We start from the raw sequence: 22,783 nt of genomic DNA on the forward strand, positions 1-22,783 counted from the left end.
TTGAAATCCCACCAAGACACCTCATCCTGACAACAAGGAGGATTCAGTTCAGTTCAGTTGCACAGTCATGTCCAACTCTTTGCGACCCCATGAACCGCAGCACGCCAGGCCTCCCTGTCCATCACCAACTCCTGGAATCCACCCAAACCCACATCCATCAAGTCGGTGATGCCATGCAACTATCTCATCCTCTGTCGTCTCCTTCTCCTCCTGTCCTCAACCTTTCCCAGCATCAGGGTCTTTTCCAATGAGTCAGCTCTTCGCATCAAGTGGCCAAAGTATTGGAGTTTCACCAGGACTGATCTTTAGGATGGACTGGTTGGATCTCCTTGCAGTCCAAGGGACTCTCAATCAAGAGTCTTCTCCAACACCACAGTTTAAAAGCATCAATTCTTCAGCGCTCAGCTTTCTTCACAGTCCAACTCTTACATCCAGATATGACCACTGGAAAAACCATAGCCTTGACTAGACGGACCTTTGTTGGCAAAGTAATGTCTCTGCTTTTTAATATGCTGTCCAGGTTGGTCATAACTTTCCTTCCAAGGAGTAAGTGTCTTTTAATTTCATGGCTACATTCACCATCTACGGTGATTTTGGAGGCCAAAAAAATAAAGTCTGACACTGTTTCCCCATCTATTTGCCATGAAGTGATGGGACCGGATGCCATGATCTTAGTTTTCTGAATGTTGAGCTTTAAGCCAACTTTTTCTCTCTCCTCTTTCACTTTCATCAAGAGGCTTTTTAGTTCCTCTTCACTTTCTGCCCTAAGGGTGGTGTCATCTGCATATTTAGCTTGGCTAGTTTAATATAAGAAAGTGATCTTTTTAACTACGGTTTTGAGCTTCTCTTATGCTCCTGAGTTTGACTCTTCCTATGTTTACTTTCCACCTTTTGCTTTTCTTCATATGCTCGTATCTTTTGCCCAGTTACCATTCAGTACCACCATAATCTCATTCAGAAAAAGCCTAACTCCTTATCAGGCCCTGTGTAATCTGTTACACACACACAACCCCATCCCATGAACAAACATCTCATCTATTACAGATGGTCCCTGACTTATGGATGGTTCGATTTAAAATCTTTTGACTATAATTTTTTGACTTACAATGGTACAAAAGGAACTCATTTTCAGTAGAAACTGTTCTTAGAATTTTGAATTTTGACTTTCTCCCAGGCTAGTGATATGCTATATTATACTCTTTCATGGTGCTAGGCACCGGCACAGAGCTGCAGCCCTCAGTCAGCCACATGATCACAACAGTAAACAACTACTCTGTACCCAGACAACCATTCTGCTTATCACTTTCAGTACCGTATCAATAAATTACATGAGATAGTCAACATTAATTATAAAATAGGCTTTGTGTTAGATGACTTTCCCAACTACAGGCTAATATAAGTGTTCTTAGCACATTTAAAGTGGGCGAGGCTAAGCTATGTTGTTCAGTAGGTGAGATGTATTAAATGTAGTAAAATATTTTCATCCTAGGATGGGTTTATCAGGATGTAATCCCATTATAAGCTAAAGAAGATCTGTACTTTCTTCTTTTCGCTCGCTCAACCCCAGACATGCTGGCTTCTTTTCTTTCCTAGAGCATACATTTTGGGGCCTATAACTGTCTTAAATGCTCATTCATTATGACCTAACAATTCTATTTCTTAATAGAAGAAACACTTGCTCATGTACACAAAGACAAATACATAAGAATCCTCACTATAGCACTACTCAGAATGAGAACAGGTTGAAACCACATAAATGGTCATTCAGGAGCTGGATGAATGAGTCATTACATACGTGGAGGTCTCTAGGACTAACAAGGCACTCATCAAGCCATTCTGATGAGTAGGAAAAAAAAAAACAAGCATTAAGACAACAGGCCTAGTGTATGTGTACATTTACGTGTATTTAATAAGTGCGTATAAAAATGAATGGAAGAGCATATAAGCAGGGTGTGAGGAGGAAAAAGGGATAGGATGTTTATTCAACAAGTTTTTAATATGAAGGCAGAACTCTAGGAACCCAATGACCCTGAAGGTGCTCTGCTGCTGCTACTGCTGCTAAGTCGCTTCAGTCGTGTCCGACTCTGTGCGACCCCATCGACAGCAGCCCACCAGGCTCCCCCATCCCTGGGACTCTCCAGGCAAGAACACTGGAGTGGGTTGCCATTTCCTTCTCCAATGCACGAAAGTGAAAAGTGAAAGTGAAGTTGCTCAGTCGTGTCCGACTCTGTGCGACCCCATGGACTGCAGCCTACCAGGCTCCTCCGCCCATGGGATTTTCTAGGCAAGAGTACTGGAGTGGGTTGCCATTGCCTTCTCTGAAGGTGCTCTAGGGGTTGCAAAATAGTGAAGCATTTTCTACTATGTATTCAACTGACAAATACTAAGTACTTACTACAAGAAAGCCGCTGTTCTAGGTACAGTGAAGACGTCTCTGCCCTTACTGGAGTTCACCTCTCAGAGAAAGAATAAATAAGCCTAGATAATCAGTCCCCTACGCCTGGCCCACAGGTGTGTATACATAATGTCAGGCAGAAGTAAAGGCTATAAATGGAAATAAAACAGTAGAAGAACAGAAAGTGCTACTTTAGAAAGGGCATTTAGGGAAGGACTCTGGAAGAATTGACATTTGATCACAGACCTAAATGAAGGTTTCAACCATCACCATGCTTTCATCAGTTTTATACCCCAGAACTCTAAAACACTGAGGGATAAGTACTTGAACGAGTAGGATCACCCAGAAAAAGGCAAGTCAAAAGCAACCTTGGCATAACAAACACTGGCACAGGAAAAGACTGGGGGCTTCAGTCACAAGTTGGACACTCTCTGTTATTCTAGTATGAATTTTAAGATCACAGAGATGTGAACTCTGATTCTTGTTCCAAAAGCCTAGGCATGTTATTAACATCTCTGAGCCTTAGCTTCCTCAAAAGCACAATGAAAGAAATTCTATCTACCTCACAACCAAGTAATGAGAATCAAACTGTTAAAGCAAATGAAGTGTTTAAATAGTGTCTCACACTAGTAGGTGCCCAGTAAGAGGTGGCTTCTAGTACTTATTATTTATATGGTGGGGACATGTATAGAACAAATGACTGAATGGGTAGCGGGAGAAAGGATGGAGAGCCACAGACGAGAGGGACTAGATGACCACACTGCTGAAGGGGATCAGGTTCCCTACTGTCAGAGAGACTCAGGCATTTGCTTCTTTTCACTTCAACAACTTGAAACTGTGACAGTTTCGGAATGTGCTTTCTCCCAGTGTGAAAATAAAATTGATTTATGACCAAAAAATAGGGGCTTCCCTGATAGCTCAGTTGGTAAAGAATCCGCCTGCAATGCAGGAGACCCCAGTTCAATTCCTGGGTCAGGAAGATCTCCTGGAGAAGGGATAGGCTACCCACCCCAGTATTCCTGGGCTTCCCTTGTGGCTCAGCTGATAAAGAATCCACCTGCAATGTGGGAGACATGGGTTCGATCCCTGGGTTGGGAAAATCCCCTGGAGAAAGGAAAGGCTACCCACTCCAATATTCTGGCCTGGAGAATTCCATGGACTATACAGCAAAGAACTGGACGTGACTGAGCAACTTTCACTTTCATGACAAAAATAAACTTACAGAAAAAAGGAATACAAACATCAACCCAGTGTGCAAGGCAATAGAAAGTGTGTGGGTGAGAAAGTGATGGTGCAGGTGGGCCATTCAACTGTGACCCAGAGCTGCCTCCACCTCCCTGTCCCCTGCCCCTAGGCAGGTGAATAAACGCAGACTCAGGTTAGGCTGCAGCCAGCAGTTCAACTTGAGAATCAAGAACTGCTTGCCCTGGGGTTCTTCATAATCTTATATTTTAAACACAGAGTATCACTGTTCAGAACCATTTTTGAAAATCGCTGAACTAAAGATAGTCTTAATTCAACATAACTGTCCCAGACAGACACAGACTCTCTAAACACACCTAGGGCACAACCTGACTTTGCCAACTACACTGTGTAAGTTTACTAGTAATCCTCAGTTGTTGTTTTTCTTTTTAAAAAATATTTATTAGTTTATTTCTTTTGCTGTGTCAGGTCTTCGTTGCTGCACTTTGGCTCTTTGTTGTGGCGCACGGGCTTCTTGCTAGTTGTGGTGTGCAGGCTTAGTTGCCCCGAGGCATGTGAGATTTTAGTCTCCTGACCAGGGATCAAACCCACGTCCCCTGCATTGGAAGGCAGATTCTTAACCACTGGACCCCCAGGGAAGTCCCAGTAATCCTCAGTCTGACACATCCATCTGCTTGTAAAACACTACACTCAAGGACAGGCAGATGTGGAAGGTAAACCAGATTCTTAAAGTCAGGGATAGGAGCCAGGGGATGGGGCCAGACAACATCTATACTTCCGACTGGTGAAGGAAGATCTACAGTCACAAAAGAGATTTGACTTGCCACAGTCTGACCATGATTTCAACACGGTGTTGGACACAAAGACTGACTTCCCACTTTCACAAGACTTCCTCTAACAGCTCTTCATCACAGTCTAAATAACTGCCTCATCAATATTTGACTTTCTTAAAAACAAAAACAAAAACTTCTAAAAGGAATAAGAATGTTCTCAGAGAGGAAAACTATTCTCCCTGCTGCATCACCACTACCACCTCTGCATCTCCTTCCCAAAAGATATGAGCAGAGCTGGCAGGTGTTCCACACAGGTGCTATGCTTTCAAATTTGTCAATGTGAATGCACCACAAAATCATAATGTTGTACAACTGGATGAGAGTTGCTCCAGTGGTTCTCAAACTTGCCGAGCAGTGGAACTCTGTTAAACAAACTTTATTCAGAACTTCAACATATAAAAGATAAACGTAATCAACCAGTTCAGTATCCAACTCAACTTGACGGTTTGGAATGCACCCAGTGAAAACACAGTACACCACCTTCTGTTCAGGCTTCAGAAGCTGAGGAGCAGAGCACTTAAATGACCTGTTCAGACTCATGAAGAGATCTGGGCAGAACTCAGATTAGAAGTCCACATCTTCTGAATCCTGTGTGGCTCTCCTTTTCTTTATTTGGCTGAACAATCTGCCTCCAAGCTCACTCTGTTCTGGTCCCCACAGCACATTACACTGGTTTGATTCCTCTACCCAAAGTCCTCCTGACCCAACGGCACTCCTCAGTATCCCATCTTTGTGAAAGTGCCTTATGACTAACAGTTATTTTCACATTCTTCGGTATATCAGTGCTTCAAGAGTCTGTGTTTCAGGGAAATTTCAATTATTAAACATACATTGCCTCACTATGATTTTAGAAGATGCACACTCAAATATGTCATAAGTTAAATTTTAACACAATCAATAATTAATTTATACCTGTCAGTAAATAAACTATTTTTTTAATAGAAACTTAAAAATCCTCCTGTTGTCTGTACATTTACTTTGGCTTCTCTCAAAAGTTAACGACTAAAACAGTTATACCCTTCTGTTTATTTGTTGCTGCTACTGGTTCACATGTCTGCTCATTAAATACACAGTCAGGTGAACTATATGGTTATGCAAACCCACTTGGCAAATGTTCCCACAGAGCTACTGGCAAGCTCATTCAAAGTGCCTGGCACACAGAAGGGACTCCATGAATTTTAATTAACAAATGCAGTTACCAAGTGAACCTTCAACATGTTCAACATATACTATTATCATGACAGCATCATACTATAGATACAATAGTTTTTGTGCCTGTGTTAAAGTTTGGTGTGCTTCTTGCTATAATACGAGGTATGAGTCAAATTCTGGGATAAATATAGATAGTCCAACATGTGGCCAATCCTCAATGGCACCCCACTCCAGTACTTTTGCCTGGAAAATCCCATGGACGGAGGAGCCTGGTGGGCTGCAGTCCATGGGGTCGCTAGGAGTCGGACACAACTGAGCTACTTCACTTTCACTTTTCACTTCCATGCATTGGAGAAGGAAATGGCAACCCACTCCAGTGTTCTTGCCTGGAGAATCCCAGGGACGGGGAAGCCTGGTGGGCTGCCGTCGATGGGGTCGCACAGAGTAGGACACAACTGAAGTGACTTAGCAGCAGCAGCATAGCCTATCCACCCTGTTCTTTGGTCCTCTAAGTGAATCTCTGAAACCCAGAAAATGACCTTGGTTCTCAGTTCAAAGATATATTGGAGAGATTTCTAAGCCAAAGGGAGCAGAGAAATACAAGGGTACATTAGTCCTCTGACCTCATCTGTTCTTTGCCTTCTCTTGTTTGGCTTCTCGCCTTCTGTTATCTCCTCATTCATATGAGACATCAACCAGCCCCATGTGAGGAATACAAAAAATATTGTTAAATTGATTTCTTTTAAAGTCAGGGAACTAAAATATTTGAGGGGAAGAAATCAAGAAAGTCAGCTGTAGATGAAAAACTGACAACTATGACTCTCTGGTGCTGCTGCTGCTAAGTTGCTTTAGTCGTGTCCGACTCTGTGCGACCCCATAGACGGCAGCCCACCAGGCTCCTCCATCCCTGGGATTCTCCAGGCAAGAACACTGGAGTGGGTTGCCATTTCCTTCTCCAATGCATGAAAGTGAAAAGTGAAAGTGAAGTCGCTCAGTTGTGTCTGACTCCTCTCGACCCCATGAACAGCAGCCTACCAGGCTCCTCCGTCCATGGGATTTTCCAGGCAAGAGCACTGGAGTGGGGTGCCACTGCCTTCTCCATGACTCTCTAAGGATATGCATTTCAGAAAACATATTTTCAAAATCCTCTGTAGAGTAAAAGGAAGAAAACTAGACCAGTTTTGAATTCACATGTGGTCAAAAATATGATAAATAACACAGCTATTGACTGTCGATAAAAAGTAAAATGCCAAAACAATTCAGAATACCCCATATATTTGGTGTTAAACTGTTTAACTATAAACACAAAATATACTTTTTGAAAAAAAAAAATCACAACACATAACTGGAATGCTTCTCATTCTCCACAGATAACCACTGCTCATTTATGTATATTCTTCCAGAACTTTTTCCTCACCCATGTTAAGGTATTTACATAATTACACATCACACATACACACAACTACATATGAATACAACAAATAATTCCTGAATGCTTATGCAATGAGGAACACAACAAGGATCAAAATGAACATGATTCCTGATTTAATTTTTTAACAGAAATATTATTAGTCAATATATTACAAAACATTTTCAGATGTATACTTCACCACCACCACAAGAAGTAGGTAAACTTGATACTACTATCACAGTTTTATAGATCAGGAAACTAAAAAGAGAGTATTTTGCCCCCCAAAGTTACCCAGCAGTTACAGGCAACAAAGTCAGGACTAGCACACAACCAACAGGACTCCATACTAGCACTCTTTCCATGAAAACGTTTCAAGTGATAAAAAGGTGAATCCAGTGAGAATACAGTCTAGGAGATACATGAATTCAGAAATCAAATAATGGTTAACTATTATTTATATGACTGAGCTTACCTAAAGGCAGCAACTAGGGGTGCATAAATTGAGTCCCCGTCATAAACGTATAAATGGTCCCAACTACACTCTGTAGCAAAATGATTGAAACGAAGTCTCATTATTCTATTTGGCCTGAAAAGAACAGAAAAAGGTAATTTATACTAATCATCATCAGTCCCAAACATTTGAGAAAAAAACAGTTTTTTAAAGAATCTATAGAGAAAAGAAATTAAGCACTCCTTCACTTGTCAAAGATTTCCTTAGTACTTTCTATGTGCAAAAGATCACCAAACATGCAATGGTAAACAAAATATACACGGTCTATGCATCTTGGACCTTACAGTCACCATTCTTTACCAATTCATTAGCCCTTCTTAGTCAACTTCAGACTCCATACTACCTCATTTCACAAACATACCTGCCGATCCTCTAAACTCATCTGCCCCTCTGCCTTTTCATGGAACTCCCTGGAAAATCCTCAATCTAGAGAAAAAAGTTTATCTGCTTTGATCTAGACTGAATCTAGAGGAAAAAAGCCATGCTGGAAAAAGTCACACCACTGGGTAGGCTGGTTCCAGTACTGGTGCTCTGATTCTGCCAGCCGTCCTCCTAATTAACTTTCAAGTACTATTTCAAACCACTCAGTCCCATCTACCTGCTTATGCTCAGCACACAGACAAAATTTTCTCAAATTCCTGTTTTCCAAAATAGGTACACACCTATCTACTTTTCCTTCTATCTCTGAAATATTTAAGATCTCCCTCTCTTCTGAAACTCCACACCCACACTTAAATCTCTTTAAGTATCACATATCTTATAAAAAACAAAACAAAAAAACTTCAAATCCCAACTCTCCTTCCAGCTACTAATGTACCTGTCCCTTTCTCCTCTGAAATGCCATGGAAGACTTTGCTTTTCTCAAATTCTTCACATCCCACTCTTCATTCTCCAACCTGGCTTTAGCACAAACACTCTATTCAAAAAGTTTTTGGTACTATCAACACCATCTATATCTTGGTGATTTCTAAGTATAAGTCTCCAGCCTGAATCTTTTGACTACTTCATATTTTGTGTCTAACTAACATCCCTAATCAAACATCTAAATAAATACATTAACAAGTTAACTTACATGGTGATGAATACTGCAAAGAAATTAAAGGAATGTGATGTATTAATAGTAGTACAACAAGTGGTGGGGAAATACTCCAGAAAGTTTTGGAAAAGATTAAAATAGTGAGAGGTAAGCCATGTGAAAAGTTGAAAGAGACAATGTTTCAGACAGAGAGAACAACAGTCTTAAAGTCTTAGACTTAAGAAGTTGATGTGTCCAAGCAACATGAAGAAAATCAGCATGTGTGAAACAGCAAACAGAAGAGGCCACGAGATAAGAAGTGAGTGAGAAGTGCGCAAGGGACAAAGGTAAAAACGAGCTGGAGGCCAATTTCAAGGCTTTTACAGTGGCCCAGGAGAAAAGAGGATGGTTGGTGGTTCTTACAGTAACTGTAGAGTTGAAAACAAAAGGGAAAGCATGGGTCCTACTACTAATGGAAAGAAAGGTACCTGCTGACTGGTAACACCTGCCATGGAACTGTTAGGTTAGCGAGAAATAAACTTCTATAGATTAAATCACTAAAAATAATAATGAATAAATAAGCTAACCAAACAAATAAAAAGGGCTATCCAAATCTCCTGCCTTCCCTGCTACCTATTCAAGCGAAATTTTCTTTACATTCTTCAACCATAATAAAATATTCTAGCTATCACAATCAAAAATATACAAATTTCTGGTATGTACAATTCATCTGCAAATCAACACAAATTTTAAAATTAACACTGAAGATTAAGAAAAAAATTTTTTTGTTGTTGTTCAGTCGCTAAGTCGTGTCTGACTCTTTGTGATCCAATGGACTGCAGCACACCAGGCTCCTCTGTCCTCCACTATCTCCCAGAGTTTGCTCAAATTCATGTCCATTAAGTCAGTGATAAGAGAAGGAAACGGCAACCCACTCCAGTATTTTTGCTTGGAGAATCCCATGGACAGAGGAGCCTGGCGGGCCATGGTCCATGGGGTCACAGAGAGTCGGACACGACTGAAGTGACTGAGCACGCAAGTCGGTGATGCTTTCTAACCATCTCATCCTTTGCCATCCCCTTCTCATTTTGCCTTCAATCTTTCCCAGCATCAGGGTCTTTTCCAATGAGTTGGCTCTTCACATCACATGGGCAAAGTATTGGAGCTTCAGCTAATCAAATTCACTTGTGAAAGAAAAGTTTATCAAATAAAAAATATTTTAAGTTGATACAGACTGTTAATTTTACTTGTTGGAAAAGTAATCTCACAACGAGCTCTATCTTAAAAAAGAAAAAAAAGTCATTATTACTTACTGTCCTTCAATGAGCCATGTGCATTTTGTTTTATATTTATAATTTCCAGGTCCATCTGTTATAAATCCAGAAGATCCAGTTAGTCTGTAATTAAATAAAGTTCAAACTCATCAAAATTTAATGTATTAATAATATCCTTATTAATTCTCAATACAATCCAAGTGGGTACACTGATACATATTATGGCCAAAAGAAAATGACTGGATAGTTATTTCATTCAGATTACACAAATCTGGATGAAACAAAATCTAGTCATATACTTAAGAAAAGGGGATACAAACATATGAAAACCAAAAGGAATGAACAAAAACACCAAAATTTTTCCAGCTACGATGGGAAAATCACATTTTGCACTATAAAAATGGCCACAAGAAGTTACTTATAAGTTGGTTTTTAAAAAATAAGGCCACACAGTTACCATTACCAAAAAAATGTGCTAATACAATAAACATGCTGTGGCCAGCATAATTGTGATGGGCAAGCACATCAATCCACAACATCCAACAGCTGAAGTGGCAATCCACTGCATTCCATTAGCAGTATACATCAGCACCTACTCCCCACACACATGCCAAGCTTGGAAGTTTATCAGTATTTTTAGGTCTTGCCAATGATAGGGACATCCTAGTACCTCATTAATATTTTTACTGGTACTAATGCTAACATATGCGTTTTTTCTTATATGTTTTGATCATCTGCATTTTCTCCTTTGCAAATTAAGATTCCATATTCTTTACCTATTTTGCTACCAAGTTGTTGTTGTTGTTGTTGTTGTTCAGTCACTAAGTTGTGACCGACTCTTTGCAACACCAGGAACTGCAGAATGCCAGGCTTCTCTGTCCTTCACTATCTCCTGAGTTTGCTCAAACTCATGTCCATTGAGCCAATGATACCACCCAATCATCTCATACTCTGTCACCCCCTTTTCCTCTTACCCTCAATCTTTCCCAGCATCAAGGTCTTTTCCAATGAATTCACTCCTTGCATCACATTTAAGAGCTCTTTTTATATCAAGGAGCTCCCATTTGTATGGTAAATGTACTATAAATATATTTCCTCAGTTTATTTTTTCTTTATACTTTGTGTCTACTATCTTTTGCTATATAGAAAATTTTAATATATAAGAAGGATGCTATCTTTCCTAATAGCTGTTTCCAGATCACTTTTCCTCCCTATTTCATCAACAATGTCAGCTTTTCTGAAACAGATGCTCTCTTCTGGATCTGCCTTCCTTACTTTCTGAGTCACCTACTGACACACCAATTACTCCTCTTCACCTACTCAAAATATCAGCATCTATTTCACTAACCCACTCAACCATAATAAAGATGTTCCGCCCAAAGCCCAGCAACTCCGTATTTTAAACTTCACCATTAACAATCTTTTCCTCTACCCTACTTTAGTTACCAACTCTTTTCAGACCTGCTGTTAGGAGTAAAAGCTCTACCGCCAAAATCTCCATTTAAGGTGACCATTTCTGCTTTCTCTAGTTCATTTAGCCTAGCTCCCCTTCTCTAGTGAGTCTCCAGCCCCAGAGACCACAATCCACAAACTCTTCATGTTCGTCACTCATACATTCCACTTTGCAACTTACCTAGTTATGATTCCTGGGTCCATCACAAATATCATCCCCTGAAAATCCCTCGACGTCTTCGCATTCTCTCTCTTGCTGTACTTGCCTGATATAAATGTCTCTGTGTCTTATTCCCCAACATCCATCCCATTCCCAAAATGTCAGTCTAAGCCAATCATGACTTCCTGTGCCCTCGTGCCAGTTAGAAATGTGTATCAGTTAAGTTCTAATGTAATTCACAGAAAAACCTAAAAAGTAATGACTTTAACCAAGATATAAAGCCCAAACGTAAGCAACCCAGAGCACATAAAGCATTTCTATGATCATTAGGGACCTTCTATCTTGTTGCTCTTGTCCTCCTTAACATGTGCTTCCACCTCATAATCCAAGATGGCTGCACAAACTCCAGTTATCATCTTATTCTACCCAGCAGGAAGGAGTTGCAAGGAAACAAGGTACATACCCCCTTTCCTCTAAGTCAAAAATGACCATTCAACTTACCCCCTAGCCAAAACTTAGACATACCTAAATGTACAGGGAGGCTGAGAAATAGAGCCATTATCCCAGATGACCATGTATATACTCAGTGAAAAATCAGGACTCTTTATTGAAGAGGAGAAAGGCTATTATTTGGGTCACAGCATGTAATCTAATCTTAGGTGTGAGGGGAAGTCTGATGGAAGGCTTCTAGGAAATATTTCCTCATTCCTACGAAAGATAATGTGGTAGACAGGAAGCTATGCCACCTAGACCTCCTCTTCAAGAAAAGACTTGTTGCCAGCTGCAGAAGCGATTGTGGTCCACAGACAGCATCCAGATGTCAGTTCCATCAGGAGTTGCCTTACCTCAGGCTATGCCCTTCCAAGTACAGTCCATCCTAGAATGGATATAAAGGCTGGGCATTTTTCAATTTAACACAGGACAACTCTGGCAAGCAATCATTACTCCAGAGCTCTCTTTTGTCAGGCCTGCATTGAAACTCAACTTCTTCCTTTGCCCAGTTCTGCTTCCTGCCCCTTCCTCACCTAGATGTTATACCTAACTTGTACTTCAAATTTCATCTCAGCAAATGCTTTTAAGAAACCCAACCTGTGACAAAAATCCTGAGAACAGCCTTCTTCCACTGGACTTTGCTGTGTTTGGATTTTAATTTAGTCATCATGCCATGAGCCAGAACACAAAGCCAGCACCAAGGGTGACAAATCAAAGGTGAGTGCAAAAGTCCCTGAAGAATCGTACAAAACAACCACAGAGACCACCCCAATTTTATAGGTAAATAAATTTCCCACTAGCTCAGTTTTGTGGTATTCTACTATACTTTCCTCTTAAGAGTTTCTACAGACTTCACATGAACTTGTTAAGCTATTTGCAAATATACATCACTTTTGGAAAAAGATTATTTTATTTTAAATATTTACTTTGTATCTTTAAACATACATTTACATAATTTTACAGATAATGAATAGATGTGATCAGACAGGCTTTTTAGGGTCAACTAAAGGACAATTCTTTTTCTTTCTTTACTGCCCTCTCCAGGTACTTCCCCCTTCTCCCCACCAAGATAAACATTTAACCACCTCGAAAGCATTCTTATTTTTCTTCATACCTACAAGTTCCCGACAAGAATGTCCCTGATGAGTAGCCTCTGATGGTTCTTTTAAATCAGTTTTAGTTATACAAATTATTATTACACTAATCTTCTTATATCGTCCTCTTCTTCATTCAACAAAACTTTGTGGGAAATGCTCCAAAATATTGGGAACTGGTTTAATTCATGTAGCATAAATTCTACCCTACAATATATCATTTTTTTCTGCCTTTCTCCGACTTTCTCATTTTGTTTTCAGTTGGTTGGCAGTATGTACACTGCTGCAGTAAATATCCCTATAATGTGACCTTACTTGTGCTTTTATTTCTAAGGAAATAATCTTAGGAGGAGGACTATCAGACCAAAAGAAATATGAATTTTAATTGTTGACCAGGCTGCAAATTATTCTCAAAAGACTATAACAATTCACATTTGCACCAATGATAAATGAAAATATTCTATTCTCTACATCTCTTCTGTATTAGGTGTTCTTGTTTCCTTTAAATTTTACTAGTTTTTAATTCAAAATTCCCTGTATTCTAGTAAATGGCCTGCAACTGGTTACTGAAAACATAAAGAAATTTGAAAGGGGAAGGCCAGGAATATTAACCTAAAATTTCAGGTCTAATTTTTCAGTATAATTAGTGGTCTAGGTATGGACTCTGGTACTTCCCATGTCTTCACCAGCAGCAACACAAAAGCATCAAACTGAAACACAGACATTTTAACAACACAAGACCAGAAACTTAAAAGAATTAACTCCTTGCTATTACTAATTTTCCCATTTAAGAATACATAGAGGGCAATTCTGCGATGGAAATGAATACAGGGAAAATAGGGGAATCCTCTATAGGAGGCAGGTTTCAAAGGAATAATCTTGTAACTTGTAAACCATATCTAACAGTTTGCAACCCCATGGACTACAGCTTGCCAGGCTTCTCTGTCCATGGAATTTCCCAGGCAAGAATACTGGAGTGGATTGTCATTTCCTTCTCCAGGGGATCTTCCTGACCCAGGGATCAAAACTCCATCTCCTGAATTGCAGGCAGATTCTTTACTGCTGAATCACAAGGGAAACCCCATCTTGTAACTATTTCTAACTTACTTGTATTATTATTACCAGACAATATAACATGTAAAACCTCAACTTTTTTCATCTGTTAAAAATTTTCTTGGGACTTTCCTGGTAGTCCAATGGTTAAGAATCTGCCTTCTAACACGGAGGATGTGGGTTTGATCCTTGGTCGGGGAACTAAGATCCCACATGCCATGAGACAACTAAGCCCCCAGGCCGCAACCACTGAGCCCAGGCACTCTTGAGCCCATGCACAACAAGAGAAGGCCACACATGCTGCAACTAGAGAAAGCCAGAGCACCAAAGCAAAGACCTGTGCAGCCAAAAGTGAATAATACCATGTTCATCTTTCCAAGGGGAATCTTACACTCCAGAAAGACATTACTTAACAAAGTTGGGACTACTTAGGAAATGTTCCTGGGCCTACATGTTTATTAAAACTAGTTGAATTAATCTCTTAAAAAAGAGGAAATGGTTTTCTTTATGGTCAAGTACCTTGAACATTAATAAACTTTGATCAAATTTCCTTGGATATTTGAAAAAGAAATCTATTGTAGCAATGTATACTTATGTATGTGTTGTTGTTGCTGTTTAGTCACTAAGTCATGTTCGACTCTTTTGAGACCCCATGGACTACAGGCCGCCAGGCTCCTCTGTCCAGGGGATTTCCCACGCAAGGATACTGGAATGAGTTGCCATTTCCTTCTCCAGGAAATCTTCCCGACCTACGGATCGAACCCATGTCTTCTGCATTGGCAGGTGGATGCTTTACCACTGAGCCACCAGGGAAGCCCGTATTTATATATACACAAACATAATTAAGTTTACTCAATGCACTATTCCTTTTATATTTTTATAAAAATATCTACCAAATCTAATTCAGATGAATGTATACTGAAATGAGGTACCATGACTGCTCCATCACTGACATTTCTCATTTTTTTTTTTGCTTTCTGTATTTATTTAGCCATACAAGCTTACAACTATGAGACCTTCATTAATTATGCCTAATAACTCATTTAACTTATTTGATACTCAAATTCCACTTTGTCTATAACTACTGATTTTTCTTCATTTTCCTGGGCCTTAAAATATTTACTCAACTCCTTATTTTTTATATTTCTTTATATTGCATTGACCAAAAAGTTTGTTTAGTTTTTTCCATAAGATGGCTCTGATAGTGCTCAGTTGTCTTTAATTTCATTCAAAACAACTGTGTAGGACTGTATTGTGACAACTGTAATACCAGTGTGCATTTTTTTAAAAAGGCAGAAAAATCAGTGAATTTTTGTGTAGCAATTTTAATATTGAAGATGGAAGGAAAAAAAGCAACACTCTCAGCATATTATGCTTTATTATTTCAAGAAAGGTAAAAATGCAAGTGAAATGCAAAAAAAGATTTGTATAATGTCTGGGAAAGGTGCTGTGACTGACAGAATGTACTAAAAGTGGTTCACAAAGTTTCATGTTGAAGATTTCTGGCTGGATGATACTTCACAGTCATGTAGACCAGTTGAAGCTGACAGCAATCAAATTGAAAACATCAGCATTATACCACATGGGAGACAGTCGACTCAAAATACACAAATCAAGTGCTGAAAAGCATTTGCACCAGCTTTGTTATGTTAATCGTTTTGATGTCTGGGTTCCACATAAGTGAAAAAAAACCTTCCTAACTGTATTTTTGTATTCAGTTCTCTACTGAAATTTAACAAAAACATTCCATTTTTAAAACAGATTGTAATGGGCACTGAAAAGTGGATATTGAACAATAATGTAGAACAGAAGAGATCATGGGACATGTGAAATGAACCACCTCAAACCACACCAAAGGCCAGTCTCCATCCAAAAAAGATGATGCTGTGTATATGGTGGGATTAAAAGGGAGTCCTCTATTATGAGTTCCTTCCGGAAAACCAAACAATTAATTCTAACAAGTACCATTCCCAATTAGACCAACTGAAAGCAGCACTCGACGAAAAGTATCTGGAATCAGTCAACAGAAAATGCATAATCTCCCATCAGGACAATATATGGCCGCATGTTTCTCTGATGAAAAGGCAAAAACTGTTACAGCTTGGCTGGGAAGTTCTGAATCATCCAGGTATTCACTGGAGATTGCACCTTCAGATATCCATTTATTTCAGTCTTTACAAAATTCTCTTAATGGAAAAAAAATCTCAATTCCCTGGAAGATTGTAAAAGGCACATGAAACAATTCTTTGCTCAAAATGAATAAGTTTTAGAAATATGAATGGGCCTGAAAAATGGCAGAAGGTAGTGGAGTGAAATGGTGAATACATTGTTCAATAAAGTTCTTAGTGAAAATGAAAAATGTGTTCTAGTTTTACTTAAAAATTGAAGGACTTTTTTGGCCAACTCAATAAAATTTTCAAAAATTTATTTCTTCTTTTCAATTTGTAAATTTTTTTAAAAAAATTATTTTATATTGGAGTATAATTGATTATAGTTATAGTACAGTCATTATGTTATTTTCAGTTGTACAACAAAGTGATGCAGTTATATGTACATGAGTCTATTCTTTTCAAATTCTTTTCCCATTTAGGTTATTATAGTATTGAATAGAGGCTTCCCTGGTGGCTCAGACAACAAAGAATCTGCTTGCAATGTGGGAGACCTGGGTTCAATCCCTGGGTTGGGAAGATCCCCTGGAAGTGGGCATGACAACCCACTCCAGTATTTTTGCCTGGAGAATCCCCATGAACAGAGAAGCCTGGTGGGCTACAATCCATGGGGTCGCAAAAAATCAGACATGACTCAGTGACTAAGCACTAGTATTGAATAGAATTCCCTGTGCTATGCAGTAGGTCCTTGTTGGTTATCTATTTTAAATATGGAAGTGTACATACATGTCAGTCACAAACTTCCAATCTATTCCTCCCCTCTATCTCCTGGTAACTATAAATTCATTCTCTAAGTCTGTGATCCTGTTTCTATTTTGTAAATAAGTTCATGTATCATTTCTTTAGGTCCCAAAACTAAAGGATATGGTATACTTGTCTTTCTCTGACTGACTTCACTTACTATGATAATATCTAGGTCCATCCATGTTGTTGCAAAAGGCATTATTTCCTCCTTTTTATGGCTGAGTAATATTCCACTGGATATATGCACCACATCTTCTTTATCCATTTCTCTGTCAGGGGACATTTAGGCTGCTTCCACATCTTGGGTGTTGTACATAGTGCTGCAGTGAACACTGGGGTGCATGTATCTTTTTGAATTACAGTTTTATCCAGATATATATATGCCCAGGAGTGGGACTGCTGGATCCTATGGTAGTTACATTTTTCGTTTTTTAAGGAACCTCCATACCATTCTTCCTAATAGTTGCACCAATTTACACTGCCAAATGGTGTAGGAGGGTTCCATTTTCTCCACCCCTCCTCCAGCATTTACTGTCTGTAGACTACTTGATGATGGTCATTCTGACAAGGGTGAAGTGATACCTCATTGTGGTTTTGATTTGCATTTCTCTAATAATTAGTGATGTTGAGCATCTTTTCACGTGCTTCTTGGTCACCTGTATGTCTTCTCTGGAAAAATCTCTATTTAGGTCTTCTACCTATTTTTTGATTTTACTTTTTTTTTATTGTGCCACCAGAGCTGTATGTAAATTGTGAAGACTAATGTCCTGTCAGTTGCATGGTTTGCAAATATTTTCTCCCATTCTATGGGTTGTCTTTTTGTTTTATGCTTTCTTTTGCTCTACAAAAGCTTTTGAATTTAATTAGATCCTACTGGTTTATTTTTGTTTTTATTGCCATTATTCTAAGAGATGAATCAAAAAAGATACTGCTACAAAAAATAGATAATCCTGCAATTTATGTAAAAGAGTTCTGCCTATATTTTCCTCTTAGGAGTTTTATAGTGTCTGGTCTTACATTTAGGTCTTTAATCTATTTTTAGTTTATTTTTGTGTACGGTGTTAAAGAATGTTCTGATTTCATTATTTTTACATGTAGTTAGCCACTTTTCCCAGGACTATTTTTAAAGAAATTGTCTTTTCTCCACTGTATAATCTTGCCTCCTTTGTTGTAGACTAACTGACCACGGGTGCATGGGTTTATTTCTGGGCATTCAATCCTGTTCTACTGATTTGTATTTCTGCTTTTGTGCTAGTACCATACACTGTGCTGACTGTAGCTCTCTAGTATAGCCTGAAGTCAGGGAGTCTGATTCATCCGGCTCCATTTTCCTTTCTCAAGACTGCTTTGGCTATTTAGGGTCTTTTATGTCTCTACAAAAATTTTAAGACTTTTTTGTTCTAGTTCTGTGAAAAATGCCATTAGTAATTTGATAGGGACTACACTGAATCTGTAGACTGCCCTGGGTAGTATAGTCATTTTTACAATATCAATTCTTCCAATTCAAGAGCATCTTTCCATGTTTGTGTCATCTTAGCTTTCTTTCTTCACTGTCTTAAAGTTCTTGGAGTACACATCTTTTGCCTCTTTATGTAAGTTTATTCCTAGGTATTTTATTCGTTTTGATGCAACAGTAAATGGAATGTTTCTTTACATTCTCTTTTTAATTTTTTATTGTTGCTGCTAAGTCGCTTCAGTCGTGTCCTACTCTGTGCGACTCCACAGACAGCAGCCCACCAGGCTCCTCCGTCCCTGGGATTCTCCAGGCAAGAACACTGGAGTGGGTTGCCATTTCCTTCTCCAATGCAAGAAAGTAAAAAGTGAAAGTGAGGTCGCTCAGTCGTGTCTGACTCTTCGTGACCCCATGGACTGCAGCCTACCAGGCTCCTCCGTCCATGGGATTTTCCAGGCAAGAGTACTGGAGTGCGGTGCCATTGCCTTCTCCGTTTTCATTGTTAGTGTATTGAAATACTATTACTCTTGTATTCTGCAATTTTACTGAATTCATTGATGAGCTCTAGTAGTTTTCTGGTAGCAGTTTTAGGATTTCCTATGTACTGTATCATGTCATCTGCAAACAGTGACATAATTATATTACTTATTTTTCAATCTGGATTCCTTTTTTCTTCTCTGATTGCCATGCCTAGACTTACACTGTTGGTGGGAATGCAAACTAGTACAGCCACTATGGAGAACAGTGTGGAGATTCCTTAAAAAACTGGAAATAGAACTGCCTTATGATCCAGCAATCCCACTGCTGGGCATACACACTGAGGAAACCAGAAGGGAAAGAGACACGTGTACCCCAATGTTCATCGCAGCACTGTTTATAATAGCCAGGACATGGAAGCAACCTAGATGTCCATCAGCAGATGAATGGATAAGAAAGCTGTGGTACATATACACAATGGAGTATTACTCAGCCATTAAAAAGAATACATTTGAATCAGTTCTAATGAGGTGGATGAAACTGGAGCCTATTATACAGAGTGAAGTAAGCCAGAAAGAAAAACACCAATACAGTATACTAACACATATATATGGAATTTAGAAAGATGGTAACAATAACCCTGTGTACGAGACAGCAAAAGAGACACTGATGTATAGAACAGTCTTATGGACTCTGTGAGAGAGGGAGAGGGTGGGAAGATTTGGGAGAATGGTATTGAAACATGTAAAATATCGTGTATGAAACGAGTTGACAGCCTAGGTTCGATGCACGATACTGGATGCTTGGGGCTGGTGCACTGGGACGACCCAGAGGGATGGAATGGGGAGGGAGGAGGGAGGAGGGTTCAGGATGGGGAACACATGTATACCTGTGGTGGATTCATTTTGATATTTGGCAAAACTAATACAATTATGTAAAGTTTAAAAATAAAATAAAATAAAATTAAAAAAAAAAAAAAACTATGTTGAATAATAGTAATGAGAGTGGACACCTTTGTCTTCTTCCTGATCTTAGATGAAATGCTTCTCATTTTTCACCACTGAGAATCATGTTTGCTGTGGGTTTTGGCATATACGGCCTTTATTATGTTTGTTGAGATAGGTTCCCTCTATGCCCACATCCTGGGTGTTGAATTTTGTCAAAAGCTTTCCTGCATCTATTAAGATGATCATATGATTTTTATTCTTCAATTTGTTAATGTGGTGTATCATAGGATTAAGTTGTGTATACTGAAGAGTCCTTGCATCTCTGGAATAAATCTCACTTGATAGTGGTGTATGATCCTTTTAATATACTGTTGGATATGGTTTGCTAGTAATATTTTCTTGAGTTTTGCATCTATGTTCACCAGTGACATTGGCCTGCAATTTTCTTTTTTTGTGATATCTTTATCTGCTTTTAATATCAGGGTGATGATGGTCTCATAGAATGAATCTGGGAGTGTCCCTTCCTGGGTGGTTTTTGGCAATAGTTTGAGGATAGATGTTAACTCTTCTCTAAATGTTTGATATAATTTGCCTGTGAAGCCATCTGGTCCTAGACTTTTGTTTGCTGGAAGATTTTTTAATCACAGTTTCCATTTGAGTATTTGTGATTGGTCTATTCATATTTTCCATTTCTTCCAGGTTCAGTCTTGGAAGATTAAACCTTCCTAAGAATTTGTCCATTTCTTCTAGACTGTCAATTTTATTGGCATAGAGTTGCTTATAATAGTCTCTTATGATCTTGTATAATTTTTTGGTGTCTATTGTAACTTCTTTTCCATTTCTAATTTTATGGATTTGAGTCCTCTCCCTCTTTTTCTTGATGAGTCTGGCTAAGGGTTTATTTTTGTTTACCTTTTAAAGAAGCAACTTTTAGTTTCATTGATCTTTTCTATTGTTTTAATCATCTCCATTACATTTATTTCTGCTCTGATCTTCCTGATTTCTTTCCTTCTACTAACTTTGGGTTTTGTTTGTTCTTCATTCTCTAGTTGCTTTAGGTGTAAGGTTAGGTTGTTTATTTGAGGGTTTTTTTTGTTTCCTAAGATTGTTTAAGTATAAACTTCCCTCTTAGCACTGCTTTTGCTGCATCCCACAGGTTTGGGGTCACTCTGCTTTCATTTTCACTTGTCTCTCAGTAATTTTTGATTTCCTCAGTGATCCACTGCTGTTTTAGTAGCATACTGCTTAGCCTCCATGTGTTTGTGTTTTTTCATTTTTTTATTGTAGTTGATTTCTAATCTCATAGTGTTGCAGTCAGAAATGATGCTTGATATGATTTCAATTTTCTTAAATTTATCAAGGCTCACTTTGAGGCCTAGTATGTGATCAATCCTGGCGAATGTTCCATGTGCGCTTGAGATGAATTTGTATTATGCTGCTTTTGGATGGAATGCTCTACAAATATTAAGTTTAATGTGTCATTTAAGGCCTTTGTTTCCTTACTGCTCTGTGAATGAGCTGTCTGTTGATGAAAGTGGGGTGTTAAAGCCCCCCCCACTATTACTGTGTTACTGTCAATTTCTCCTTTTATGGCTGTTAGTATTTGCCTTATATATTGAGGTGCTCCTATGTTGAGTGCATAAATATTAATGACTGTTACATCTTCCTTTTGGACTGACCCTTTGATCATTGTGTAGTGTCCGTGTCTGTTGCAACACTCTTTACTTTAAAGTCTATTTTGTCTGATACAACTATTGCTTATCCAATTTTGATTTCCATTTGCATGGAATACATTTTTCTATCCCCTTTTGGTCTGTATGTGTCATTAGATCTGAGGTGGGACTCTTGTAGACAGCATATATATATATAGGTCTAGTTTTTGTATCCATTCAGTCAAGTTACGTCAATTTATGTCCTTTGGTTGGAATACTTACTCCGTTTACATTTAAGGTATATAATATATATGTTCTTACTGGCATTTGGTTAACTGTTTTGGATTTGTTTTTCTAGGTGCTTTTCTTTCCTTTCTCTTTTGTTCACTTCTCTTGTTATTTGATCACTAACTTTAATGTTGTGTTTAGATTGCTTATTTTTTTTCTGTATCTATTGAGATTTTTGGTTTCTGGTTACCATGAGGTTTTCAAATAGCAGTCTATATATAACCAAGATTGCTGTAAGTTGGAAATGCATTTGTGCTCTCCTCTTCTTAGAACTGCTGATTTTGACGTATTTGTGTGTGGATGATTTCTTACCATCACTAATCACTTTATCTTTTTTTATTTTTGTATGTTTATCTTTAATAGTGAGTTTTTCCTTTGTAATTTTCCAGTTTCTAGTTATGGCCTTCTCTTTACTGCCTAGAGAAATTCCTTTAGCATTTGCTGCAAAACTTGTTATGGTGGTGCTGAATTCTCTTAGCTTTTGTTTGTCTGTAAAGCTTTTGATTTCTCTGTCAAATCTAAATGAGAGCCTTGCTGGGAGGAATAGTCTTAGTTGCAAATTCTTCCTTTTCATCACTTGAAATATATTGTGCCACTCCCTTCTGGCCTGCAGAGTTTCTGCTGAAAAATCAGCTGATAGTCTTATAGAAATTCCCTTGTATGTTATGTTGTTTGTTGTTGCTTCCCCTTGTTGCTTTCAATATTTTTTGTTTTAAATTTTGTCAATTTGATTACTGTGTCTCAGTGTATTCTTCCTTGGATTTATTTGACCTAAGCCTCTCTCTGTGCTTCCTGGACTTAAATGACAGTTTCCCTTCCCATGTTAGGAAAATTTTCAGCTATTATCTATTCAAATATTTTCTTGGGTACTTTCTCTTTCTCTCTTTTCTCTTTCTAGGACCCTTATAATGAGAATGTTGGTACTTTTAATGTTGTCCCAGAGATCTCTTAAAGACTGTCCTCATTTCTTCTTATTCTTTTTTTTAATTCTGATCCATGGCAGTGACTT

At 38.5% G+C, this 22,783-nt stretch overlaps 1 protein-coding gene across 2 annotated transcripts in view; it reads right to left on the minus strand.

Annotated features, from left to right (window-relative positions):
* The window catches only part of ATRN (attractin), a 189,079-nt gene that overhangs the window by 119,738 nt on the left and 46,558 nt on the right, over positions 1-22,783 (minus strand). For both annotated transcript variants that reach the window (XM_055544325.1, XM_055544326.1), the window contains exons 2-3: positions 9,834-9,917; positions 7,467-7,580 (exon numbers count right to left, since the gene is read on the minus strand). In XM_055544325.1, the coding sequence (XP_055400300.1) occupies positions 7,467-7,580; positions 9,834-9,917 (198 nt within the window). The remainder of the gene's footprint in view (positions 1-7,466; positions 7,581-9,833; positions 9,918-22,783) is intronic.

The sequence above is a fragment of the Bubalus kerabau genome, chromosome 13, assembly GCF_029407905.1.
Source record: "Bubalus kerabau isolate K-KA32 ecotype Philippines breed swamp buffalo chromosome 13, PCC_UOA_SB_1v2, whole genome shotgun sequence".
Lineage (NCBI taxonomy): Eukaryota > Metazoa > Chordata > Mammalia > Artiodactyla > Bovidae > Bubalus > Bubalus kerabau.